This window comes from Syngnathus leptorhynchus, chromosome 12 (assembly GCF_054491065.1).
Source record: "Syngnathus leptorhynchus isolate UIUO chromosome 12, UIUO_Slep, whole genome shotgun sequence".
NCBI lineage: Eukaryota > Metazoa > Chordata > Actinopteri > Syngnathiformes > Syngnathidae > Syngnathus > Syngnathus leptorhynchus.
This window is the reverse complement of record NC_141206.1, coordinates 3,142,470-3,170,307: the sequence shown is the minus strand read 5'-3', so window position 1 is coordinate 3,170,307 and position 27,838 is coordinate 3,142,470. Positions and strand designations below refer to the sequence as shown.

The 27,838-nt window shown below is 40.4% G+C and overlaps 1 protein-coding gene across 1 annotated transcript in view; it reads right to left on the bottom strand.

The window, feature by feature from the left end:
- Positions 1-2,271: 2,271 nt before the first annotated feature.
- LOC147047847 (uncharacterized) overlaps positions 2,272-27,838 on the bottom strand; it is a 39,178-nt gene continuing 13,611 nt past the window's right edge. The window contains exons 8-62 of the mRNA XM_085927034.1: positions 27,348-27,455; positions 27,162-27,215; positions 26,488-26,541; positions 23,322-23,366; positions 22,755-22,808; positions 22,375-22,419; positions 22,225-22,278; positions 21,964-22,008; positions 21,793-21,846; positions 21,479-21,523; positions 21,056-21,109; positions 20,599-20,643; positions 20,438-20,491; positions 19,992-20,099; positions 19,277-19,330; positions 18,918-18,971; positions 17,847-17,891; positions 17,563-17,616; positions 16,902-16,946; positions 16,557-16,610; positions 16,336-16,389; positions 16,208-16,261; positions 16,064-16,117; positions 15,794-15,847; positions 15,223-15,267; positions 12,912-12,956; positions 12,496-12,603; positions 12,308-12,361; positions 12,130-12,183; positions 11,686-11,739; positions 11,297-11,404; positions 11,139-11,192; positions 10,939-11,046; positions 10,024-10,077; positions 9,823-9,876; positions 9,546-9,599; positions 9,398-9,451; positions 9,132-9,239; positions 8,931-8,984; positions 8,763-8,816; positions 8,636-8,689; positions 7,466-7,519; positions 7,187-7,240; positions 7,041-7,094; positions 6,688-6,795; positions 6,567-6,620; positions 6,329-6,382; positions 6,081-6,098; positions 5,908-5,961; positions 4,719-4,781; positions 4,477-4,642; positions 4,159-4,268; positions 3,738-3,818; positions 3,369-3,551; positions 2,272-3,133 (exon numbers count right to left, since the gene is read on the bottom strand). Coding sequence (XP_085783160.1) covers positions 2,984-3,133; positions 3,369-3,551; positions 3,738-3,818; positions 4,159-4,268; positions 4,477-4,642; positions 4,719-4,781; positions 5,908-5,961; positions 6,081-6,098; positions 6,329-6,382; positions 6,567-6,620; positions 6,688-6,795; positions 7,041-7,094; positions 7,187-7,240; positions 7,466-7,519; positions 8,636-8,689; positions 8,763-8,816; positions 8,931-8,984; positions 9,132-9,239; positions 9,398-9,451; positions 9,546-9,599; positions 9,823-9,876; positions 10,024-10,077; positions 10,939-11,046; positions 11,139-11,192; positions 11,297-11,404; positions 11,686-11,739; positions 12,130-12,183; positions 12,308-12,361; positions 12,496-12,603; positions 12,912-12,956; positions 15,223-15,267; positions 15,794-15,847; positions 16,064-16,117; positions 16,208-16,261; positions 16,336-16,389; positions 16,557-16,610; positions 16,902-16,946; positions 17,563-17,616; positions 17,847-17,891; positions 18,918-18,971; positions 19,277-19,330; positions 19,992-20,099; positions 20,438-20,491; positions 20,599-20,643; positions 21,056-21,109; positions 21,479-21,523; positions 21,793-21,846; positions 21,964-22,008; positions 22,225-22,278; positions 22,375-22,419; positions 22,755-22,808; positions 23,322-23,366; positions 26,488-26,541; positions 27,162-27,215; positions 27,348-27,455 — 3,660 coding nt within the window. The 3' untranslated portion in view covers positions 2,272-2,983. The remainder of the gene's footprint in view (positions 3,134-3,368; positions 3,552-3,737; positions 3,819-4,158; positions 4,269-4,476; positions 4,643-4,718; positions 4,782-5,907; positions 5,962-6,080; positions 6,099-6,328; positions 6,383-6,566; positions 6,621-6,687; positions 6,796-7,040; positions 7,095-7,186; positions 7,241-7,465; positions 7,520-8,635; positions 8,690-8,762; positions 8,817-8,930; positions 8,985-9,131; positions 9,240-9,397; positions 9,452-9,545; positions 9,600-9,822; positions 9,877-10,023; positions 10,078-10,938; positions 11,047-11,138; positions 11,193-11,296; positions 11,405-11,685; positions 11,740-12,129; positions 12,184-12,307; positions 12,362-12,495; positions 12,604-12,911; positions 12,957-15,222; positions 15,268-15,793; positions 15,848-16,063; positions 16,118-16,207; positions 16,262-16,335; positions 16,390-16,556; positions 16,611-16,901; positions 16,947-17,562; positions 17,617-17,846; positions 17,892-18,917; positions 18,972-19,276; positions 19,331-19,991; positions 20,100-20,437; positions 20,492-20,598; positions 20,644-21,055; positions 21,110-21,478; positions 21,524-21,792; positions 21,847-21,963; positions 22,009-22,224; positions 22,279-22,374; positions 22,420-22,754; positions 22,809-23,321; positions 23,367-26,487; positions 26,542-27,161; positions 27,216-27,347; positions 27,456-27,838) is intronic.

The window sequence follows — 27,838 nt, the reverse complement described above, 5'->3', positions numbered from 1 at the left end:
TGCAGCTTCTCCACCAACACAACCCTTTGCCCATAATATTTCCTACAGGAAAGCAGCGCATGTTGCACCGTCTCCTCCTCCTGACACTCAGAGCACAGCCCATCCCGGTGCTTCCCCAGAAGGTGGAGAGTGCTGTTAAGAAAAGTATGACCTATCCTCAGTCTGGCAATAATGACTTCATCCTTCCTTTTCCACCCTCCTCTCCCACACTCATGAACTGACTCAGCCACTCTACTACACACTGAGAACAGGTGCCTCCCTCTGCTCTCCTGCTCCCACCTCTGTTGCCACTGCAGCATCACTTCCCCTCACACAATACTTTTACCCTCAGACTTAGACAGTGCTATGTTGATCTCCACTCGCTCTTTTTTCACTGCCTCTTTTGCCAGTTTGTCAGCCCTCTCATTCGCCAGGATACCCACATGTGCTGGAACCCACATCAGTGCTACCTTAACCCCCCTCGCTGCGACATCCCTAACAGCCAAAAGAATTTCCTGAATAAGGTCCTGTCGGCTCAGGGAACTGCCCCTCCCAATACTTTTAACTGCAGACACAGAGTCACTACATACCAAGAAATTACAGTTTACAAGTTACTCCGCCCATTGCACTGCCATCAGGATAGCAGCCAATTCCACAGTGAACACACTTAGATTGTCCGATGTTCTCTTACATGACTGTATATTTAATTTATTTATGTAAAATGCTGCCCCTGTAGCCCCAGTTTCCTGGTCCTTTGAACCATCCGTAAAGGCTAGTATATGGTCAGTGTAGTTCTCCACCACCCGGCATTAAAACTCACGCACCAGATTTGCCTCTTTGTCCCTTAACTTGACTTCAAGCAGCTTTAGATCAACCTCTGGGGCCCTCAGCTGCCACAGAGGAGTCACTGGCCACAATACCACTGGGCAGAAATTCATGCCGTAAACAGCCACCTCTTGCGCCACTGTCTCCCCAGTCCACCCAAAGCTTTCCCCTCTCCCTGCCCCTCTCTCCCAGCTCGCCTGAAATGCCGACTTAACTGGATGGTCATCCCCTTGGCACCTCAGGCTAACCCAGTAATTACCCTGGAGCTGCTTCCTTCTAAAACTGAGTGGCATTTCTCCTACCTCCACTTATAATGAGCACACTGGAGAAGACCTCACAGCCCCTGTGCACACCCTCAATGCTGCCGCTTGAACTACATCCAGCCTAGCTAACTGGGACTTTGACGCAGACCCATAAACCACGCTCCCATACTCTATTCTGGATCTTATCAAGGATACATATATCTGCCTCAAAGATGACTTACTTGCTCCCCACTCTGTTCCAGCCAGACATCTCATTACATTTAAAACTTTCTTAGATTTATCAATCACGTATGTAATGTGGTCCCTCCACGTGATCCGTACATCAAAAAACACTCCCAGAAACTTAAAACACTTCACCTTCTCCAGGCTCTTTCCATACAGCTGCACCTGCATACTCTCCTCAACCTTCCTTCTAGTAAAAAACATACATTTAGTCTTATCTACAGAGAATCTAAAACCCCATTTCCTTCCCCAATTCTCTACCTGCGTTACAGCTTCCTGCACTTTCTTCACAATATGTTTCATATTTTTTCACCTCTTCCACAAACCCACATCATCTGCAAACAATGACTTGCCTACTCCTGGGTGCAGGTCTGTAAAAACATCATTAATCATTACATTGAACAATAATGGGCTTATCACACTTCCCTGCGGGATCCCATTTGTGTCCATTTTCTTCTTCGCGTTCCCGCTCTTAAACTGTGCGCTCCCTACAGTCCATATATGTGTACGACATTAAAAAGAGAATGTTTTTTGTTAAGGACGTACTTAAATAATCATATTCATATATCATATATATATAAAAACATTATATATATATATATATATATATAAACATTATACATATATATGTATATATATATATATATATATATATATATATATATATATATATATATATATATATATATATATATATATATATATATATAAACATTATATATATATATATATATATATATATATATATATATATATATATATATATATATATATATATATATATATATATATATATATATATAAATATAGCACGCCCACGACACCCGAGCGGACAAACTTTATAGAAAATGGATGGACACACACATACACGCAAACTCACGCACACACACACACACGCACACACACACGCACACACACGCACACACACGACTAAGTAATGGTCTAAGCAAAACAGAATGTTCACGCTGGCTTTATTCACTGGGCAAGCAGATAGAAACACATTATTTGGCACATATTTTAATATGATCACTGATTTTTGAGGTCTGGAATAAGGCCAATCAAAAAGTATTTACTAAAACCACCAACAAAACCAAAAGAAAATAGAGAAGCTATTATGAGGAAATAAACATTTGTAAAGTTTCCCACTTATGTTTACTTAGATTTGTTCTGCGACAATGGCCACCTGAATGTCACTTCTCTCATAATAATTTGAAAACCGTCCCATTTAAGTTAAAATATGGCGTGACGTGTGAAAAAAAGTGGATTCAGCACCCAGGCGTACATAATCCCAAAACCCAACCTGAGAAATATTTAAATGAAAACTTAAAACACATGAAACAATTCATTGTATGCCTGACAAAAGACAGCACCAAACTGTTCCACATAAGGTTTTGGATGGATTAAATGCATGTGGAACTCATAAATAAACTTTTATCAGCACCATGACAAGAGACAGAAAAATTCACCAGTGACTTTTTTCCAGCAAGGCACTATGTGGAAGTTGATAATTATTATTTACACAATGTCTGTAACCAGAGCCCTATTTACATCATGTAAGCATCTGTAAACAATATAATTTTTTTGTCAGCCTGAGCACACAGCAGTCATTCAGCATCAAACAATATCCCCAAGACAAAAAAAGGGGCATCTGTGGCTGCATCCATGACCTGAAAGTCTTCAGCTGACAAGTTATTCTAACTGAAACAAATGGGTCCAACACTGAAGCCAAATTGATGTGTAAAGTTTCTACCACCCAACAGTGCCACATCTCTCACAGGAAGTAGGTGGAGGTCCTCAAACTCAAACACCGACTCCCGGGGTCCTGACACCATCTTCTCTACAGGCTGATGATATGGAAAGAAAATGAAGTAGAATTTACTTTCCTGTCATTATAAAACAAAACTCAAAATCATTTAATAGTACAAACACAACAGAAACACAACAATTAAAGACCAGACCAAACTTTAACTATGTTTCACTGCTAGGTTGAAACCAAAATGAAATCTGTAGGCTACTAAATTGGTACCATTACAGCTGGCTGCAAATTAATATTATAGAACATGGAAACATTTTACATACCACACAATCTTGAATTGCTCCAAGGAAACTTTGCGTTCTTGTGTCAGTGAGGAATTTGATGTCACTTTCAGACTGGCCCAATTCATGTCCTGGCTGGCAGAAGTAGGTCATTTTCTGCGTGGCTGTGCTACTGTGCAATCTCAAAAAACGCATCTGAACCAAGTTGGCACCTGGGTAAATAAACTTATCAAAGGAGACATATTGTTAAATCTTACAATGACAAAACCAAAGAAAAAAAAGCAGTAGCAAAACAAAGATTCTTAGGTATGACTGGCTAACCATGATATTAAATAATTAATTTAATGTAATATCTCATACAAAGCAGTCACAACATGCACATGTCAATTTAAATATTTAGGTTTTGCATACCTGAAATCCTTGGTCCAGCCTACTGAGCCACTGAAAGGAGCCATCTGCAGAAGATTCCTCCATCCAGGCTTTCATTGGCAACTGCAGCCAAAGACATACCCATTTGTATACTGTGCAGATTAGTTGTTATGTACATCTATTGCATCTTTTATTAGTCAGTAGCAAGTCTCAAATTACAGAAATGAGAACTCCCTTTGGGTAAATTGTAACACTCTATTTAGCGCCATTAACAAGGAGGGAATAATAAAACAGAAATAGAAAGGGTGTTGATCAAAAAAGCCATTTTGTGCAATGTTAACTTCCCAATATACAGTCTATTTATTATTGGGAGTTCATGGGTATGGCGACTAATGGATCAATGATTGACATAAAGATGCTCATGAACGTGACTCGATAAGGTTTATGTTCTTGAGTTTTGGACCTGAGAATCTTGAGGATGAAGGCATGTCTGTATAGCTGAGCTAGAGAAGCTGCAATAGGCTGGCAGAGCATCAGCAGAACTGCCTTGGTTTGGGTCGATGTAATATGTTCCTAAGGAGAACACACAGTAAGACTTCAATATTCAGGTCTAAGTTTGGAAACATATTCACAGATAGTTCTTTAAAACCTGTAAACTTGTTACTGTTGGAATTTGTGTAATACACCAACATCATTTAATACAGTATACAATAGAATTTTAGAGAAAAAAAAAGTTAGTAGCAGTTCAAAAGGTGTTTACAATACATCTTGGCTAACTGACCATTAGCATATTCTGGATGGCAGAGCCAAAGTTCCAGACATGTGGTGGCGGGATGTTCTTTGGTGCCATCAGGAGGATCCATCAATAGTCGAAGCTCCTGCTTTAGAGACTCCAGAAAAGCTTGGATTAAAGAGTAATTGGGCTTGTCAGAGACATACGTTAGATCCTAAACAGAAAGAGAAAAAGGTATGCATCTAATCATTTTCAAATAAACACAACTTTTGTTCGTATGTTGTACCAACCTTGAGTTCTCTCAAAGTTATGTTTATAGATGGTCCAGGAGTTCCAGGAAGGCCAGGCGGACCCTAGACATAAGGATGACAAAAACATATTAAATGTGACCATAGTCTGTCTGGAGTGTGAATTTAGTGACATCACTCGAAGTGTATCGTCTCGCATTGTAAATACAGTAATCCCTTGTTTATCGCCAATAATTGGTTCCAAGACCATCCGCGATAGGTGAAAATCCGCGATGTAGAGAAAATATACTGTTACAACATCCATTTTATACACCTTTTAATATTTTTAAACACTGCATTGTACTTTTAAATTATTTTTTGTAATTTTAGCACTTTTGTAAAACTGACTTTCAGAGACATTCTTGTTTATAAATAAATAAATAAATAAATAAATAAATAAATAAATAAATAAATAAATAAAAGTATATATATTGTTACAATATCCACACAAGACAATTCTGAACCTTTTTTGAAGTGTAAACGTGTCTGGCTCCTCTCTGCTCTTGCGTGCAGGCCGGCTGATGCTACCTCGCCGCCCAGCGCGAGGGCATCCGCTTTAGACTTTTCTAGTTTTAATTTTATACACTCTATTGTACTTTTAAATAAGTTATTGTATTTTAAACACTTTTAAAAATGTTTTCAAGAGTAAATGTTTCACAGCTCTGCACGGTCTTGGCGTGTTGACCGGCTGACGCATCCTTGCAGCCTAGCGCGAGGGCATCCGCACAAGACTTTTACAATTTTAATTTTAAACATTCTACTATACTTTTAAACACTTTATTTTATGTTTAAATACTTTTTAAATAGCTCTAAAAGGCTTGCTATGCCCTTCTGCTTCGACAAGGCACGATACGAGCTAGCTGACCGGCTCGTTACCTTGCCTCTACAGCTTGAAGCCAATCATTGGCAAGGATACAGATCAACATGATCCCATTTATCTCGTAAGAGCCAATAATGTGCTGTAAAGTCATATCGGCAGATTAAGCCCCGCAGCGACACGCAAAAGGCTGCGATGCACCAAATATATCCGCAATATTTGTTTATATAAAAATCCCCGATGTATCGAGGCCACGATAGGTGAACCACGAAGTAGCGAGGGATTACTTTATTAGATACTATTGGAATTGAGCCAGTCAGACTGTCTTCAGAAAATCAGGAAGATGAGCTGCAGTAGCGTATATTTTGAACTTACAGGGCGACCTCTTTTGCCAGACAGACCAGGCAAACCCGGGTAGCCTTTCATACCCTGCAAAGAGAAGAAAAAAATAATGATCAAAACATGCAAATAAGCACACAAACACCAAACAATGACTCAAAATAAAATATATTAATGTATTGAACTATAAGGCAATGTATCTCTCCTACCTTTAATCCAGCTGTGCCCTGTAACACCCAGAAGAACATGGACACCATTTCAAACATTCATAAAATCATTGCATAATCTCTCTGCTATTAAGCACTTAATATAGTACAACAATATGACAGATGGCTCAAACGGTAAATAGTTATTTCATGTAATAATGATTAGAAAATCACTGGAGAATACAACTAGCACAAACAAAATACAGCCATGATGAAATATATCAAAAGAGTAAATTAACAACATAACTTACAGGCAAACCAGGCAAGCCTGATCTTCCTCTTGGTCCTGGTGAACCAATAATTCCCTGTGGAAGACAGAGCAGGGAGAAACTAACATTAAATTAATGTGAATCATTTTTTGCCAAAACATGTGAATACACAGACCCTAACCAGACCAACATGGACATTTATCAGTGGATAATGGAAAATAATCACTATTTTTAAATAATCACAAACAACAAATGTAAGTTGCTTTTCCTTCAGCTTTACCTTTTCTCCCTCTCGACCAACTCCACCCGGCAACCCAACAGGTCCACGGATCCCCTGCACAAAAAATGACAGTTTTGGCCACTTGTAAGCCCCCCAAAATAAATAATCATCCAAAGCTTACCTTAGTGCCATCAAGTCCAGCTATTCCCGATAGCCCCATGTCACCTTTTTCACCCTTTCCTCCCGTAACACCTCGATCACCCTTTTCTCCACGTAAACCAGGGTTACCCTTGGACATATGAAAAAGCACGACAGGTGATTATTACATTTTTTCATAATTCGATGATGAAGGTTACAGTATACTTACTTCCTAATCATCCTGTAATTCACCGTACTCAAGCAAAATCACTTCTTTTTGGTGCTCAGCACCACAACACAAAAACAAACAAACAAACAAACAAACAAACAAACAAACAAACAAACAAACAAACAAACAAACAAACAAACAAACAAACAAACACAAAAGCCACTCACGATGGTTCCAGGCCAGCCAAGTTGCCCTGCTAGTCCCATTTCCCCTTTATCACCCTGAGACATGAAACAAAATTTAGTCTAAGAGCGTGGTTGAAGTTTTAATAAAATATGCAGAGAATATGTGGTGCTGTTTGCAGATAACCTACTTTTGGACCTCTGATGCCTCTGGTTCCACGGATTCCAGCTTTTCCTCGTTTTCCCTGCAGCCATGTTTGTCATGTTTTGAAATAAAGAAAGTAAAGAGGTGAAAACTATTTTGATGACAAAGGGGCAGTCAAACTGTATTTTGCACAAATAATAAACAAAACACATGTTCACATTTATCTTCTTGCTCTTTGAAATGTAGCTGTACTGCAGAAATAGATCCCTGAAGTATTTAGTCTCATTACATGGCAACAAAGACAAAAATCAAGATAAGGTTTTACCCTCCGCCCAATACGACCGATCTTTCCTGGTGAACCACGCTTGCCGTCCTCTCCCTGTAAGGGTAAAATAGCAATGACTAGGACTTAAGCACATTGCAGGGGAACATGGAAATTTGTTATCATTTTTTGATACACCAAAATCAGAACAACTGCATATCAAGTTGTAGGGACAGCTGTTCTGATTAATTTTGTGAATATTTAGTCTGCAGGAGCCGTATTGTGGTGGCTCCTCGCATTATCATGTCACAGAGTGAGGACTCGTCGTTTTCTTGGATCGGGTGGGGCTAGTGCTTAGGGAGGAGGGATAGCAGGAATGCTCCAAGTTGAGTGAATGGAGAAAAATGACAATGGGGGAGTTTTGGTGAAGAATTTCAAAAGGTTTAATTAGTACAATATCGGGCCAGCAAATACCGAAATAACATCAAATTTGGATTACAATACAACCTATATATTTTTTAGATCACTAGTCTGTGGCAGGTGGCTCACTGGGTAGCACGTCCGCCTCACAGTTAGGAGGGTGTGGGTTCGATTCCACCTCCGGCCCTCCCTGTGTGGAGTTTGCATGTTCTACCCGGGCCCGCGTGGGTTTTCTTCGGGTGCTCCGGTTTCCTCCCACTTCCCAAAAACATGCTTGGTAGGCCAATTGAGCACTCCAAATTGTCCCTAGGTGTAAGTGCAAGTGCTTGTTTGTCTCTGTGTGCCCGGCGATTGGCTGGCAACCGGTTCAGGGTGTCCCCCGCCTACTGCCCGATGACGGATGGGATAGGCTCCAGCACGCCCACGACCCCTGTGGGGACTAAGTGGTTCAGAAAATGGATGGATGGATGGACAGTCTGTGGCTTCCTCTCAATAGCTAATGGGAACACAAATTGTTGGGTCATGGAAAAGTCCTATCCCAGCTGCTTGAGTGAACCCGGACAGATCGCTGGTCATCATAATTCTTTGGCTACATGGACAAAATTTGAACAGAATACAAATATGCAGCATTGGTTACGATTATTTACTCATCTATTTATTTGTTTATTCTTAATTATATTCTTAATGACTTAATACTTAATTATTTTTTTGCACGCTGATGCAAATATTCAGAATGTATTTTGATGTGAAAGGACACTTTTATACTCCAAAAGAAATACATAAGGGTAAATACAAAGACCATATTAGTATTACCTTTTCACCTTTCATGCCCTGTTTGCCCTCAGGTCCTTGTCTTCCTTGCCCTCCCTGCAAAGTAATGTTTACTGCTTGTAAAATTAGAACAACGTAACAACAATCTTAAAGACACTGAAAATCGTACAGTTTTTCCAATGCGACCGGGAGGGCCCTGTGGTCCCATCTCTCCAGGAGCTCCCTATTGGATATAAAAAAACCAAAATCCAAACTGAAAGTGGTCATGGAAAAACAACCAATCTGTGTGCCCACTGAATGTAAACCTTTGTAAAATATTTGGCAAATTTGCATTTACCTCTAAGCCAGGAAGAGCAGAAGGACCTTGTATTCCTGGTAAGCCTTCTTCTCCCTGCAAAATCAATCAAAACCGATTTGGTCAAATGTATTCATTTTGGTGAAGAACATCATGTAGTTGATTCAGAATTAATTAGGAATATTGCAGCTCCATATGACACGGACTGGGTAAATGTAGACATTGTTTTATTTGCATAATAACCTGCTGCCCTGGCGGGCCTGGGGCTCCAGGTTCTCCTTTCGTTCCCCGTTGCCCCGGTTCCCCTTTAGTTCCTGGGTCACCTTTAGGGCCATCCTTTCCTTGTTGACCCTGTTTATGTTACAGAAGAGAATCTTGAAAGATTGATGTAATAATATAGGATGGTGTCTTGTATGTTGGTGTTATTTTTATTTATTTTTGGTAAATCTACACAGACATTTGGTAACAAATCTATTTAAAATATATATATTTTTTCATTTTTGACTTACATATGGTCCCAGTTTTCCAGTGACTCCTCTGATGCCCCGCACTCCAGTTTTTCCCTTCAAATAAGATATAACACAAGCACAGCAAACACATTCACAAATATATCCTGTGGATGTGGAAAAAAAATGTTTGATATGAATAAACCTTTACCAAAGGGCCTCTTGAGCCTTCAGGTCCTGGTGTTCCAGTATTACCACACTCTCCCTGAGAAGGTAAATAAAAGTCATTTAAAGTTCTGCAACTGGGTGGTGCATTGGATACATTCCAGAATTGAGGGACAAATTAGGATCAAACCTTTTTGAAAAAATTGACCATTATTTTCTAATGTTTCTATGTTTTCAAGAAAAAAAAAATCTAAACACATTTTGTCATGTCATATTCTAGAAAATGTTGTCCAATTCTGGAGTGACCGACCATAAAATATCACCTTTTGTCCTTGAAGTCCCTTTGGCCCGGGGGATCCAGGAGTTCCTGCACTTCCCTTAAAGTCAAACAAACACACCAGAGAAGTATTGAAAAATTCAAACTTTGAAAATTGAAAAGGAAGACATTTACTATATTGATTGAATACATTTTACTTTTGGCATGATTAATTCATAGCCATGGTGAGCAACAACCATGGACTCACCTGTAACCCTAAAAGACCTGCAGGGCCCACTTCTCCAACTAGACCTGGTTCACCCTAGTCATTACAAAACAGAGACATCAAACCAAGCATTTGTTCCCAATGCACAACAGTAAATCTTCAAAGACTCAAGGTGAGATGCAAGGACCGCACCCTACCATTAAAAATGTTTTCTTAGATTGAACTAAAATTCTGAAAACAAGTTTAATTATTTATCGGAAAGGCTCTATTCATTGTCGATTGCCACCATGCATCCCAATTTGAATCATGCCATTGTTCATGGTACTGTAAATGCATATCCAGTAAACCATAAAATGGGTGCTACAAAACTACTCTTCCAATAGCTCTCTTTATCACTCTAGTAACCCAAAAATCAAACCAAACATACACCTTTTTGCCAACGTTGAAATTTAAGTACCGTATTTTACGGACTATAAGGCGCACCTAAAAACCTAAAATTTTCTCAAAAGCAGTCAGTGCGCCTTATACTCCGCTGCACCTTATATATGCACCAAATTCCTAAATTTAAACTGGCCCGAAGCATTGTGTTATGAAATCAATCAGAAGTGCCCCCAGAAGACTGTGAATCATGAATCAAAAAGACTACGGATCATTATTTTGTGATTTCAAAGTAATTTGTTGCATCTGAAGTTGAAATAAAAAAGATAAAATGGAGAATGATTTGGATAAAAAATCTGACATGATGCATTAATAGTGCGCCTTATAGTCCAGTGCGCCTTATATAAGGACAAAGTTTTAAAATGGGCCATTCATTGAAGCCTTATAGTCCGGTGCGCCTTATAGTCTGGAAAATACGGTACACAAAACACGAGTTGTATAAAACTACTTTATGTGTTGCAGTGGCTGACAATTACTCATTTTACCCAAAAATACATGCTAAAAAAAATAATGGCTCACCCTTAAGCCTACATTGCCCTTCTCCCCCTTTGGGCCTCTTTCACCATTTTCTCCAAGTTCTCCCCTAGTGCCCTCAGGACCAGAAAAGCCTTGAGGTCCCACCTCACCCTGCCGTCAACAATCAGTTTCAACAATTGGAAGCATATAATCGAGTGCCATTTATCTTTGTCACATATTTTAAGGCTATTAGAAAAGGTGACCTTCTCTCCTTTGAATCCAGGATCTCCTGCTTCACCAGGATGGCCGACATCTCCCTACCAGGAAGGAGTGAACATAACTCTTCAATAGGCATTTGTATGAGTCTTCAGAACTTGAAAGTAGGATGATCTTCATTCAAACAGAAAATCAATGCACCGACCTCTTTTCCGATGGGTCCAGGTGGACCTTGTAGTCCCTTTGGGCCCTCAAGTCCTCTCTCTCCCGCTAGTCCTAGAGGACCAGGTTTCCCTCGAGGCCCAGGGTCCCCCTGTCAGAAATAAGCAACAATAGGTGGAATTATGTTCACTTTGCTTTTTTTCCAGCAGTATAGCAAGGCAACATATGGATTAGGCCATTTTTTTTCACCATACAGCAAAGCGCAGAATAAGTGTTTTTCTTTTTCTTTCATCTTTCCATTGGATGCAGCAGTATTGACAATGACAAGGATAGAAATACAATATTATTCAGAAATCCATTTAAATGGTTACATATGATGTTTTTGATCAAACAATGACAAAAGGCTTTGCAATGAATCTTCAACTGACTGACCGGGTCTCCTTTCCATCCAGGTGGTCCTTCATCTCCTGTATTACCTGGTCGACCCTGATAAGTGAAAAAATAATAGTTCAAAGTATACAAACAAGTGATGTATACACCAACACATGATTCTGAACATGATGCAGTGTAGTTTTAAACGATTGTGCATTACAAACACAATAGAAAATATAACAATCACAATATTATATCTATAGAAGTGAAACAAAAACAAAAAATAAGTAAATAGTATAGTACAAAATGGTTCTCAGTCTTTGCATATTATCAGCACTTATTTTCATATTTAATATATTTAGCAACAGATTACAAAATTAATTGACAGGGTCAAAATTCAGAATGACAAAAAAAAAAAAACCTAAAATATGTAAAAGGAGGATAAATGTCCAATTGATTAATTTAAAATATTTATGAACTTATATTTGGGTATATAAAACCAACCTGTTGTCCATCAAGTCCAGTAGGGCCGGCATCACCGGCTAAACCAGGTAAACCCTAAAGGTAACATAGACCAACTTTTAATAGTCCAACACTAGCATGCAAATACTATAAATCCTTAACTAGCAAGAATACAGATGTTTTTTTTTTTTTTAATGAAAACACCATAACTGTAGATGACCTTGGCTCCCCTTTCTCCTGCCGCTCCGATTAATCCAGCTGCACCTTGGAGGCCCTAGGATGATCCAATAAAATGTTTTTGTTTTTTACAGATTCAAATCTTCTCACTAAAGATTGAATATATTTTTATGAAAAGAGGAGTAACATGTACAGGATACTGTACATTAAAATGGCTGTTGACCGACTCACAAGGATTCCTGTAGGCCCAGGTGACCCCTGAGGTCCAGGAGACCCATTACTTCCCCGTGGCCCTGGTTTTCCAATGGCTCCAGCATCACCTGGGAGACCTGGAGCTCCCTGGAAATAAGAAAGCTCTGTAAGCCTACATCTCACTGTGCAGCAAGGTTTGCAAGAGTTTGTGCATGCAGCAATTCTTTTAGAGTTGTTCAATGATGCAAACATCCCTGCTCCAGCCAAAGTGGCCTTTCTCAGGGGATAAAAAAATAAATTTAATTGGAAGAGCTGAAACTGAGGTGCTTTAAGTTGTAGCAGGGGTGTTACTATGTGTATACCAGTGGCACAATGTGTCACTGGTATACACATAGTAATTTACACACACAATTTACTGAGGTAAATTCAGTAAACATTTGAAAACTGTGACTTACTGGTGTACCCTGAATCCCTTTGGGTCCTTCATCTCCAGGTCGACCCTATGGGGGGGGGACCCTCAAGTTACAAGGATGTAAATACAGCTTGAAATAGAAGGATGGAAATACAGCTTGAAATAGAAATAGATGACAAATTTACCTGAAGACAGTTTTAAATGCAGTGAACCAATGTGAAACAATTTGAATGTCATTGACCAACTACAGTTTTTTACTGATTCATAACATACACTGCTCAAAAAAAATTAAAGGAACAGTTCTTTTTTATCAAGGTATGGCATGAATTCAATGACACTTTTCTGATAAGGTTTTGGTTAGGCACGTGGCAGAGGGGGTTGTTAATCACTTTCAGCTGCATTGGTGTTGATGGAATTAACAACAGGTACACTAGAGGGTCAACAACGAGATGGTCCCCAAAACAGGACTGGTTTTGGAGGTGGAGGCCATTTCAAGCTCCTCCCTCTTGATCTTTTTGAACTGTTTTTCCACAAGTGTTGGCTTTAGCAAGAGTCATTATCACAACTGGAAGCATGAGGCAATTTCTTAACCCTCCTGAAGTTGCGCAGATTGTCCAACTCCTCCAGGATGACACATCCATGCGTGCTGTTGCAAGAAGATTTTATGTGTCTCCCAGTACAATCTCCAGAGCATGGAGGATATTCCAGGAGACAGGCAGTTACTCTAGGAGAGCTGCACAGGGCCATAGACGGTCCTCATCCCATCAGCAGGACCGATATCCGCTGCTTTGTGCAAGGAGGAACAGGTTGAGCAATGCCCGAGCTCTACAGAATGACCTTCAGCAGGCTACTGGTGTTAATGTTTTAGCCCAAACAGTCAGAAACAGACTTCACGAGGGTGGCCTATGCTCACTACTCAGTACCGTGGAGCTCGATTAGCATTTGCCATAGAACACCAGAATTGGCAAGTCCGCCACAGGCACCCTGTGCTTTTCACAGATGAGAGCAGGTTTACCCTGAGCACCTGTGATAGACGTGAAAGGGTCTGGAGAAACCAAGGAGAGCGCTATGCCGCCTGCAACATCATTCAGCATGACCGGTTCGGTGGTGGGTCAGTGATGGTCTGGGGAGGCATTTCCATGGAGGGACGAACAGACCTCTACAGGCTAGAGAACAGCAGTCTGACTGCCATTAGGTATCGGGATGAAATCCTTGCACCCATGGTCAGACCCTACGCTGGTGCAGTAGGTCCTGGGTTCCTCCTAATCCACGACATTCCCGGCCTCATGTGGCAAGAGTATGCAGACAGTATCTGGAGGATGAAGGAATTGACACAATTGAATGGCCCTCACAATCACCTAATCTAAACCCGATAGAACACCTTTGGGACATAATGTTTCGGTCCATCAGACGCCGCCAGGTTTCTCGTTAGACTTTGCAGGAGCTCACTGATGCCCTTAGACAGATCTGGGAGGACGTCCCACAAGACACCATCCGTCGTCTCATAAGGAGCATGCCGCGACATTGTCAAGCATGCATACAAGCATGTGGGGGCTACACAAGGTATTGAAGAGTTTTAAATTGCAGAAATTGAATTTAGGCAAAATGGAGGAGCCTGACACATCTTTTTTTCACTTAGATTTTTGGGGTGTCTATTTACTGAGCCCTCTATAGGCTGAAAACTTTTATTTCCATCAAAAGGTGTGGCATCCTTTTGTTCCTGAGACATTAAACTGTCCATGTCAGTATAGATATCCAACTTTTTTTTTCACCATTGAAATCTGATGTGTTTTCAAAGTGTTACTTTTTGAGCAGTGTATATCCCTTTACCACACAGGTGTCAAACTTAAGGCCCGGGGGCCAGATACGGCCCGCCACATCATTTTATGTGGCCCGCGAAGACAAATTGTGTCATTACATGAATTGCAAATTGTCTTCACTTTTAATAATCGTTTTTTTTTTTTAATATTTGACCAGTTTTTACTCGTCTGATTTGAAAACGAGTTACATATTTGTCAGTTTGTGATGTAGCTTTTACTTTACATAATATGAGGTGCATTTATTTTGGTTAACAATCATATTGGCCCTACAAAAGAAGCTATGACTACAATGCGGCCCGAGAAAAAATATGAGTTTGACACCCCTGCTTTATCACATTACGATGTCAGTAAATGACTTGTCAGCCATTCGTTTTCTGGCTAACGCTGGTCAGGTTTATGAGTGGCTTAATGCAATATACACAATCACACATACCCTCATTCGCACCAGCTTGCAGTTATTTTGAATATTTTCAATTGATTTAAGGTTCATATTGTATTTTGTATTGATATTGTAATCCAAACATCAATTCTCACCAGAGGACCCTGGGAACCCCTTTCTCCAGGGGAACCTGGCAGACCCTAAAAACAAAAGTAGAACCGAGAATGTGGAAACATGTTATTACTTCAATTTACAATTTTGTCTATCGAGGGTGTGCATAAGACAAGAAGCCTCTATACTCTTAACTCCTCTTGATCTTGTAGTTTCCATTGAAAATAAACAAACAATTATGTAGATAATGCAATTTTCAATTATCTCAATGTCAATCCAGCATTTATGATTTAAACTTTATTATCAGCAACGTCATACTTTTCAAATGCATTCCTGCATTTGTAAGAATTACACGCTTCAATGTAGATGACAACAAGGACATCAAACAGCATACTATATGTTTTAGAAGAATATCTTGTGATGTGTCTTAATAAAGGATTTATTCTCATAGTATTGCCCAAAATGCCTCCTCTTTATATGCGTGTGCAGGTGTTCTTAGGCCAAATTCCACCTGTTCGCTTCATGTTCTCAGAAAACAAGGTAAATAGTACTCAAATAATCAAATCAAGAACAACAACAAAACACAAATCTAACATTTTTTTAATATATACTTACTGGAAGCCCTTGCTTCCCAGCAGGCCCAGGAAAACCTCGCAATCCGGTCTTACCCTGGTGCATAAAACACAGATGTGTTTTTATTTTTGCGTGCAATACTGTTTTAGTACATGAATAATTTACGTGTCATTTAAATTAATTCTGTATTAACAGTGATAAAATCGCAGGTTCACATCACAATTGCTACTGCCAATAGCAAGTCAAAATGTCCAAATTATGTGTGTTTTTAAATTATATTGTGAAAGAAGGCCGGAGGGAATAGTAAGTTACCCTCTCTCCAATGACTCCTGGAAAACCGCGCATGCCCACGGTGCCTTGGATACCCTGATGAACAGCAGCAACATAGAGAGGAATGAAAATATTAACTAATGCCACAAAATCTATTTCAATTTAATATGTTAAAGAATCACTTACATACATACCAACTGGGCCCTGTGGTCCCTCCATGCCAGGCTTCCCTGTGAAACCCTGAGACGACAGACATTCTATCATATACTCTATGCAAGCTTTGCACCATAATTGTTGCATGACTGTGGGCTAACCTTCTCGCCTGGGGCTCCAGTCATGCCCTGAGGTCCTGGAGAACCTTGAAACCCCTTAAAAGTAAAATCATCCTACATCAAAATATTGTAAGACAAACCTGTACACTCGCAGCTAATTAGTCTCTGGCCGTCCACGTGTATTTAAAAAGTTAAATGTTGCTTGAAATAAATCTCTTCAGAAATCTGCTTTGAGACATCACGTACAGTATAATGAGGCATACCATTGAACCCATCGGTCCATCAGGACCTCTTTCTCCAGAAATTCCTCGAAGACCCTAAAAAGAAGAAGAAAAATTGTGTTAGTGTACTGAGAGGCACAGTTGATTATAGTTTTTTTTAAATGACTTGGAGAGCATAAGTTTTAGTTTTTACTTTTATTTTACTGATTTGGTGTTAAATAATGCAAATTAATGGCGTCAGGCAACATCTTTGTAATGTACTTCCGAATTCATCAGTTCAGGAAACCATAAAAATGACTTATATTTTCAACTGAAATTGCATCACCAAAAAGAACTGAAATGTTATCAAGTAAACAGAGTGGTCATTAAACAAGTTACTTCTCATACCATGAGCCCTTTGTTACCCATAGGACCAGTAGCACCTGTGGGACCCTAATCAAGAAAAAAAAAGTACAAGTTTTTCCCAGGAGCAGAGGTTAATGAAAGTGCAAACACATATCATGCAATTGCTTATTTTATAAATTTGAGAGAGAGCAATATCCCCCCCGTAATCCGCTGGCTAAGGCAAAAACATATATCTTTTTTCTTTTTTTTTTTAATTGTGATTTTTAAAAAAAACTTTTCTCCATTCGTAAAGGTTAGTGATGACTATATACTGAACGTCCGTCCATCTTAGGTACAAAATTAAGGTTATGTTGCTGTCATATGAAACCTTTCTGTGACAATCAGTGATTATATTTTTGTATTATGGTAAAACAATCGTGTGTCATCAAAACTCATCCCTGGATCATAAATGTTATGATGAAATTTTAAAGAAATATCCTGACTTTACCTCATCTGCATTGACTAATGTGTAGTATCATAATAAAAATTAGCAGAAGAGAATAACAAGTAAAGCACGGAACCCACACCCAATCTGAAATTATAAGGTTCATTCCATCGCTGTGTGTAAATTAAAAACATGCCGACAGAGCAGAGGGGTGTAGATTATGCAACACAATCACACACATAATTTACAAGCAATTAAAATATGACAGAGAATGGGAACCTGTGTACCAGGCTTTCCTTCTGGTCCCTCTGGTCCAGAGTGACCCGCCAAACCCTGAAATGTGTCAATCAAATACACAGACATACATAAACCTTCATGATAGAACTTTTTTTAAGTTCTTGTTTTACTTGAAAAAAAAAAATGCGGTTTCTCATCATTAAACTGTAAGAAAATTAAAAGTTTTACAAGCACAATAATTGAATGAGAATAAAGATGAGCTTTTCCTATGACCTCTAACATTTAAAGCGAATGAACAAAAACAGATATCTGACAGACAAGATTACCGGTGGACCAGGCTGCCCGCTGGGTCCCCTTTGTCCTGACCGACCCTGGAGAAAAAAAAAAAAAAAGATGACATAGACACAAAAGGTACTAAATTAATTATTCTTCATTTTTAATTAATAGTTACAGCTGCAAATTTGCTAAAAAAATATATATTGTATTTCATATAGTGTATCAGCATTTACAACCAAATTAGTAGAAAGATCATATAAGCTATTCATTTAAAAGTCATAAATTCATTCCATTCTCCATCAATGAATTTCACTTTTAAAACAACCATAACTGCATACAAAGTGCTCCACTTAAAGTAAAATACAGACAAAAACAAAGTTTAAAAAAATTTACATTAAAACATCATAAATTCGAAATTTTAGAAAATGTTGGTGTAAACTCCATGCCTTATTGATTTTTTTTTGTGTGGTCCGGTACCAAATGATTCACAGACCGGTACCAGTCCGCGGCACGGGAGTTAGAGACCACTGTTCTAAAATGATGGTGACGTTCATGATGAGCCAAACAATAAAAAAAAGTGTTTTGAGCTGAGTTTTAAAGATGGAAAGAGAGGGGGCTTTTTTAATGTTTAAAGGGAGGGACCTGCAATGGAAAATGTAGTCCTCTGTACTTCCAGTAGCTGACTTGCGGCACTGGGCATTTGCATAAGTGTCAATTCGAAAAACATTCCTTAGTGACAGGCCTATTTTATTTATTTTTTTATCCCCGTGGAGAACGAGTTAGCGACATTTGCGAAAGCTACATGTTCTACGGAACTCAAGAGGTGGCGCACAAGGATAACCTTGTCAAACTTTGATCCAAAGGATAAGGAATATTTACTTATGATTATGGCAGTCGACTTTTATGGCGAGCTTAGATTATTAAAAAAAAAACAGTTGAATATTTCAACCACAAATATAATCAGGATTGTTTAGCTCTGTTTAGCATGGTCAGACAAAAGTATGCGCTTAAGTGACATTCTTGCATTCTTATTCCAAATGTTTTCTCCTCTTATTTTTGCATTAAGAGGGTGTTTTCATGTAAAGGCAATTATAAATTCTTGAAAAACACAAGAGATTTACCCTGTTCCCTCTGGGCCCTGTTTTGCCATTTCGTCCATCTGGTCCTCTGTTACCCTTGAAGAAAGTTGACATTTTTTTGATCGTGTCTGTTCTTGTTCAACATAAACACAAATTATTTTTGAAAATACACAAACAACCAGCAATGTTCAAATATGGCAATGAACTCCGTACTTTTGTCAACAAAAGCAAAAATAAGTAAAATATAGGAAATTTACTTATTGGTGGACAGGTACGGGGCGGGATCTTAAATCTCTCACTGCTTAACAATCTATTACGGTTTAGGCTATTAAAGAAACATTCAAAAAAAGAGTCAAAGATAGCTGTGGTAGCTAATGTGCAGGGACAAAAGTGCCACTGACCTTTAACCCACTACTCCCCTGTTGTCCCTGACTCCCCGTTTCACCATTCCCGCCCTGTATGAGGAAAGAGGAGTTAAACAAAGAAGCACAAAGAATTATGTATCGAAGCGCTTTCAGACATCAGACTCAAATCAGCATGTTATAACATCTAACGCTGGTAGTATACCTTTCAATAAAGTAATTTTCTTATAAAGCCAACTAAAATGATAATTAAATAATCTAATAAGAAATTATAGGTTTAAATCATATAGTACATTATGTATTGATTAATAAAATTCATAAATATAATTCTCAAATGATCTTACTTTTTAACATGCATTTACAGTACTCAGTTCTACTCGCATTTTCCATAAATGGATTTCTAATTATTCATTGACCTTTTTGTAGGCTCCAGCAGGCCTGATACCTCCGTGGGGACAAGAAATGGAAAATGAAAATGGATGGATAATTTGATAATAAACCTGTTCATTTAAATTGGCAAGAACCTGAAAATTCTTAACAGCATTTATGAGGTTTTGTGTTTATTCGATTAGGCAAGAATCTCCATATTATTAAGCATACATTGGGGTAATTGATACCCCAAATATTCATAATATAGACATGAGATGTTGTTCAGGACTGAAATATTCTTACCGTCAGCTAATTTCATTATTTACTAAATCTATTGTGGAAAATGCACGAGTCCGAAACTTAGTAAATGTGTTGTAGATTTTACCTCTATGCCTTTGGGACCAGGTGGACCCTTGGCCCCAATGTATCCTGGAAAACCATCGGGGCCTGTCTCTCCCTGAGAACCTCTTATCCCTGTTGCTCCTTGAAAACCCTGAAAGAAACACCAGAAACAACTTTACTCGGTAAATTGCTTTGTAACAGTGTGACCTTTGTGAGTGTTAACTCGAAGGTGCCTCTTTTGGAGGGCGCAATGCTTGTAGTAAATTGCCTTCAATTAAGGTGTTATTTGTGCAAATTGTTCATTTATACACTATATTGACTTCCCCGAAGCAATTGTCTGCTCTCTTCAACTTTTTTATGAGTGGTATTATTCAAATAAAGTCAATTTCTTTACGTGCAACCCTCTTTTGTTGTTGAATATTTGAAGGTCTGATATTTAGGGTAGTTTCATTCGAATAATACTGAGACAAATATCAAACTCTTTTCGACCTTATCTCCTTTAGGACCTGGAATCCCCTTGTCCCCATCAAATCCTCGAACGCCCTGTAAATAAAAATCAGCTTTCAGAATTATTAATCATTAACATTTATAAGGACCTGAAAAAAGTGAAAAAATTACATTAAATAATGATTTTACTTATGAGTGCTTACCGTTACGCCAGGGAAACCCGGTGGACCGGCCTCTCCTGGTGCACCCTGAACAAAAGGTCAGCACGGTGATTTCTTGTGTCAATTAATCAGCAAATAAATGACTTGGGGAAAAAAAGCTGAAAGAAAGAAAATATTTGAGACCTAGTACTTATAGACATACAGTAGATAGTTAATTCTAGAGCTCCTGGAGGCAGTCAGCCACTAGAAGGCATTGTTGTGCTGGTGACATTTTAAAACAAAACTAACAGTATAAATTTATGGGACGGTTGAGTTAAAACGTCAAGGGGCACTATTTAAAATGGAAATCAAAAATGTCAACCCCATGCAAAATATTGAGTTCAATATGTCCTCTGTTTTTGTAAATGTAATGTATACAGCAATATATAAATAACAACAGTCCCTTTCATGGACCATGTGGTGCCGGTACCTCTCCCCGCTCACACTGACTCCAACTCACCACTGGTCCTTCAAATCCAGGTTCACCCTGCATCCCCACTGTGCCCATAGGCCCCTAGGGTGAAAACAAATAGCAAACAATCACAAAACAAAAAAGGAAAAATGTAAAGTCCATTCAAGTTGAACCAATTTAACTTTAAACCAATTATGTATTTGGAGGCAGAATTGGAAATGATGAAGTTGCAAATTGAAATTGTAGAATTAAAATTCAACACCGGTTGTATTTTTTCCCCCAAGAATGACAGAAAAAAAAAATATACAAATCACTTCCTGATTATGATACTTAATTTTAATCATTTTTAATTTTTTTTTAATTTTTAATTTTCATTTTTAAATTGTATTTCATCTACAAAGTGAAATTACAATTTACACTCTACTGCATTTTTTTTTTAAAGCAAAACATATATGCCAACAAAATATTTACAGGATCTCCTTTTGGCCCTGCTACACCACTTCGTCCTGGTGTTCCCTGTAAACAAATGTGAAAATAGCTCAACATTCATGACACAGGTCACACTACGGCATTATAGTTAAACACCAAAATAGAGCAGTCAGAAAAGTTCTCTTCACTATTTTAGATACCACACATATCCTTGTTTCTTAAGACACTGAGCGAACCCTCCCCTCATGCATACCAGTGACACCAACATTAATTAAATTTTCAATCAGAACTTTAGTTTGGGGTGTTACATTAAAGTGTGCCTCGTAAGCACACACTGGTTCATTAATTCTACTTACTTGGGGCCCTCTGGGTCCTGTGGGCCCCATCTGTCCATCTAAACCCGGGGGTCCCTGGTCAGACAAAATTAAAAGGCATGAAATACAAGAAAGACGTGAAAACAACTGCTGGTAAACATTGCGTGGGAGCTTGAACACTCAAGGGTAAATATAATAATGCAAATTTAATACCTGTGGACCTTTGCGGCCAACATCGCCTGCAGGGCCAACATCTCCCTAAAAGAGCAAAAAAACATAAACAAGTCAATCAGAGTAATTAGTCAACAGAGAAGGGTCTCGGTAGAAAAACAAGTGTTTTGTTGAGTCAATATGTTAACTCTAAAAAGCTCTTGCTATTATGACAAATCTAATGTAAAATTTTATAAAAATATTTTTAAAAATTCACATTTCAAAAGTGTAATGTCATTTGTAACATGAGTGGTTCCATTTTACCCTTGAGCCATTCACTCCTTGAGCACCAACTTGTCCTGTGAGGCCTGGTGCACCCTTCAATGACAAACACACAAAATGTAAAAACACTATTAGTGTAGAAGGTGAATTTTTATTTTTCTCTTTTTCTCTCTCTGAATGTTGTCAGTTTACCGTCAGACCCAGAAAACCTGGTGGGCCGTCCAATCCATGCTCCCCCTGGACATGAGTAGATATTATGTAGTGTACCACAATATAATAGTGAACAAAAAAGACTTCATAATCATTCATCAGAAAACAACATCAAGGTATTATTTTTGTTTTACATTTATTACATTGATTGATCGTATCTGGGGGCCCCTTTGTGGAATTACAATCATTTAATGGTATTTATTGGTCACACCAACAGTACGGCAACAAAAAATACAGATGTAGCTTCAGAACACATGAAGGAGCACAAAAAGCATGATGAACAATAAATGCGCAACAATGAAATTTGAACACAGAGGAGATGGATTTGATATAAATAAAAGCTCAAAGGGCATATCACTCACGTCGGGTCCACGTGGGCCCTCTGGACCATATCCACCTCGGACCCCAGGAGGCCCCTGCAAAATTTATTCAGATTCAGAATCTTTACAAAGTGTGTAATTTTCTACAACGAAGCAGCATGAGTGTTCATCTCATCCATGACTAACCTTGTGATATGTTTTTATATATATATATACACATATATACCGTAATTTTCGGACTAAAAATAAAGTGATTAGATAGAAATAGAAATAAAGTGAAAAAGTGAAAAAAACGTATATGTCACACCGGAGTATATATATATATATATATATATATATATATATATATATATATATATATATATATATATATATATTTATTTATATATTGATATATATATATATATATAAATCTCTCTCTCTCTCTCTCTCTCTCTCTCTCTCTATATATATATATATATATATATATATATATATATATATATATATATATATATATAGAGAGAGAGAGAGAGAGAGAGAGAGAGATTGATATAGATATTCAATATTATTCTATTCTGACACAAAAATTACAATGACAAATATTTGCAATAGGTGAAGGTCACTCACCCTGGGCCCAACAGGACCCGGTAGCCCTGGTAAACCAGCCGAACCCTAGAAAGTAATGAAAGCAGTAAGAAATCAACAGTTAAATGTGCCCTTTATAAATAAACAAAGCAGTATTTCATTTAATGAAGATACATAGAGCATTCCAATAACACAGTTTTTGTACAGATTTTGCATATTCATATAAAAGTCCAGATAATATCCATCCATCCATCCATCCATCCATCCGTCCGTCCGTCCGTCCGTCCATCCATCCATCTTCTTCCGCTTATCCGGGGTCGGGTCACGGGGGCAGCAGCTTTAGGAGGGACTCCCAGACCTCCCTCTCCCCACCCACTTCATCCAGCTCATCCTGGGGGATCCCAAGGCGTTCCAAGGCCAGCCGAGAGACATAGTCTCTCAAGCGCGTCCTGGGTCGTCCCCGGGGTCTCTTACCGGTGGGACATGCCCGGAACACCTCCCTAGGGAGGCGTCCAGGAGGCATCCTGATGAGATGCCCGAGCCACCTCATCTGGCTCCTCTCAACGTGGAGGAGCAGCGGCTCTTTACTCCGAGTCTCTCCCGGATGACCGAGCTTCTCACCCTATCTCTAAGGGAGAGCCCGGACACCCTGCGGAGGAAACTCATTCCGGCCGCTTGTATCCTGGATCTCGTTCTTTCGGTCACGACCCATAGCTCGTGACCATAGGTGAGGGTAGGAGCGTAGATCGACCGGTAAATCGAGAGCTTTGCCATTTGGCTCAACTCTCTCTTCACCACGACGGACCGGTACAGAGTCCGCATTACTGCCGACGCTCCAACGATCCGCCTGTCGATCTCGCGCTCCATCCTACCCTCACTCGTGAACAAGACCCCAAGATACTTGAACTCCTCCACTTGGGGCAGGATCTCATCCCCGATCCGGAGAGGGCATTCCACCCTTTTCCGACCGAGGACCATGGACTCGGATTTGGAGGTGCTGACCCTCATCCCGACCGCTTCACACTCGGCTGCGAACCGCTCCAGTGAGAGCTGGAGATCACGGCCTGAAGGAGCCAACATCACCACGTCATCTGCAAAAAGCAGTGACGCGATGCTGAGGTCCCCAAATCGGACCCCCTCAATGCCTCGGCTGCGCCTAGAAATTCTGTCCATAAAAATTATGAACAGAATCGGTGACAGAGGGCAGCCTTGTCCTTACTGCCGGAAATGCGAACCAAACTCTGGCATCGGAGATACAGGGATCGAACCGCCCTTATCAGATGGCTCGGCACCCCGTACTCCCGACTGGTTGGGCGAACTCCCATGCACCCTCGAGGATCCTGCCGAGGGTGTAGAGCTGGTCAACTGTTCCACGGCCAGGACGAAAGCCACACTGCTCCTCCTGAATCCGAGGCTCGACCTCCCCACGGATCCTCCTCTCCAGCACCCCTGAATAGACCTTACCAGGGAGGCTGAGGAGTGTGATTCCCCTGTAATTGGAACACACCCTCTGGTCCCCCTTCTTAAAGAGGGGAACCACCACCCCAGTCTGCCAATCCAGAGGCACCGTCCCCGATGTCCACGCAATGCTGTAGAGGCGTGTCAGCCATGACAGCCCCACAACATCCAGAGCCTTTAAGAACTCCGGACGGATCTCATCCACCCCCGGGGCCCTGCCACCGAGGAGTTTTTTAACTATCTCAGTGACTTCTACCTCCGAGATTGGAGAGTCCGCCTCAGAGTATTCAGGCCCTGCTTCCACAATGGAAGGCGTGTCGGTGGAATTGAGGAGGTCTTTGAAGTATTCCCCCCACCGACTCACGACATCCCGAGTTGAGGTCAGCAGCACACCATCTCCACTGTAACAGTGTTGACCGTGCACTGCTTCCCCCTCCTGAGACGCCGGATGGTGGACCAGAATTTCCTGTCCGGAAGTCATTCTCTATGGCCTCGCCAAACTCCTCCCACGCCCGGGTTTTTGCCTCAGCAACCGCCGAAGCTGCGTTCCGCTTGGCCATCCGGTACCTGTCAGCTGCCTCCGGAGTCCCGCAGGCCAAAACGGCCCAATAGGACTCCTTCTTCAGCTTGACGGCATCCATTACCGCCGGTGTCCACCAGCAGGTTCGGGGATTGCCGCCACGACAGGCACCAACAACCTTACGGCCACAGCTCCGGTCGGCTGCCTCAACAATGGAGGCGCGGGACATGGTCCACTCGGACTCAATGTCCACCGCCTCCCCAGGGACGTGGGAAAAGCCCTGCCGGTGGTGGGAGTTGAAGCTCTTCCTGACAGGGGATTCTGCCAGACGTTCCCAGGAGACACTCACAGAGCATTTGGGTCTGCCAGGTCGGACCGGCATCTTCCCCCACCATCGGAGCCAATCCACCACCAGGTGGTGATCAGTTGACAGCTCCGCCCCTCTCTTCACCTGAGTGTCCAAAACATGCGGCTGCAAATCCAATGACACGACTACAAAGTCAATCAACGAACTGCGGCCTAGGGTGTCCTGGTGCCAAGTGCACACATGGACACCCTTATGCTTGAACATGGTGTTCATTATAGAAAATCCGTATCGAGCACAGAAGTCCAATAATAGAACACCGCTCGAGTTCAGATCGGGGGGGGGGGCCGTTCCTCCCAATCACGCCCTTCCAGGTATCACTGTCATTGCCCACGTGAGCATTGAAGTCACCCAGTAGAACGATGGAGTCCCCAGAAGAAGCGCTCTACAGCACTTCCTCCAGGGACTCCAAAAAGGGTGGGTACTCTGAGCTGCTGTTCGGTGCATAGACACAAACAACAGTCAGGACCCGTCCCCCAACCCGAAGGCGGAGGGAGGCTACCCTCTCGCTCACCGGGGTGAACCCCAATGTGCAGCCGGGGGGCAATAAGTATGCCAACACCTGCTCAACGCCGCTCACCGTGGGTAACTCCAGAGTGGAAGAGAGTCCAGCCCCTCTCGAGAGGGCTTGTACCATAGCCCAAACTATGTGTGGAGGCAAGTCCGACTATGTCTAGTCGGAACTTTTCTGCCTCACACACCAGCTCGGACTCCTTTCCAGCCAGAGAGGTGACATTCCATGTCCCTAGAGCCAGCCTCTGCAGCCGGGGATCGGACCACCAAGGTCCCGCCTTTGGCCGCCGCCCAGCACACCATAACCAGATAATAGTTTACTCAAAATTTTGCGTCGCCACCAAGAGGTGTACCTTCTCGCCAGGTTCCCCATTTTGCCCTCTTGGACCTTTTCTACCGATGAGGCCCTATTGGGTAGGAAGAGAAAAAAATAGCCAACAACTATAACATTAGTTCTTTGTATGAATCAAAGTGTGCATATTTCTCCCAAGGACAGAAAGGCATTTGCAGGTTAGCATTATTTATTCCAGTGGGCTACAAAAAACTGAATGACTCAAATTTGTGGAGTTCAACCAGCAATAGTGTAAAAAAAAAAATATATATGACTCAAATGTTGGGGAAAACTGTCAGTAGATCTCATCATGAGAGTTGAAATCAGTGAGCAGCCAGAGGCTTCTCCAAAAGTGTGTTTTACTTGTTCAACAGCGTTTGTCTAAAGGTCCTAAATGAATCGATGAATTGACAACTAATCAATGGATTAATTATTATATAATTGAGAATGATTCTCTTCTCTATTAACTGTTTAGATACCTTGTTTAATTTAACTCCTTAATCGATGCATCAATTAATCAATAAAGTACTAAACAGTTAAATTGATGATTAAAATAATTGTAAATCGTAGCCCAATAGGGCAAAAATGAAAATGAGTCTACATTAAAACTAAATGAAGAATGGATGGAATACATGCCACAAAGTCAGGCACAGCCAAAAATCTGGATAATGACAAAAAACATCTGTAATCACTCACCTCATCACCCTTTTCCCCTTTGGAACCTCGCTCACCACGGTAGCCCCATGGACCCTGGAGTCAATTGACAATGGGACTTTAATTCCATTTTAGATAAACACACCTGACATGTTGCGTACATTACCTTTGTATTTATTTCTGTGTCACTCTCTAGCTTTAAAACAGAACTTCACATAAAATACCAACCTGTGAACCAGCAACTCCTTTTGACCCCTGCTGACCATCTTCTCCATTTTGCCCATCTTTGCCTGGAGCCCCTGCTCTTCCAGGAAGACCTCTGGGGCCGCGTTCACCCTTTCATACAACATAGTAAATTATAGTATTATATGATACTTCAGACAACTGGAACATTTAATTCATGAAGAGCATGTTCAAACAAAGATCTTGAATGGACTAGGGATGTAAAGGAAACATATGTTAATACAGCTATGAGTTACCATCGTAAGACTCAACTGTAAATTATGTTAGCCTTGAAGATTTATTGGAGCCGTTCATCACACAGACAAGGCATCAACTGGCTCAACACATCTTGACATGAAGATTGTGAGTAGCAATAACTCAATTTGAAGACAGTTGGAGAACAAGGAATGATACATGGATTGAGAAAAAAAAAAAAAAAAACACTTACTCACACCCAGTACATTATATTACACACAGTGGTGGATGATTGATGTCAT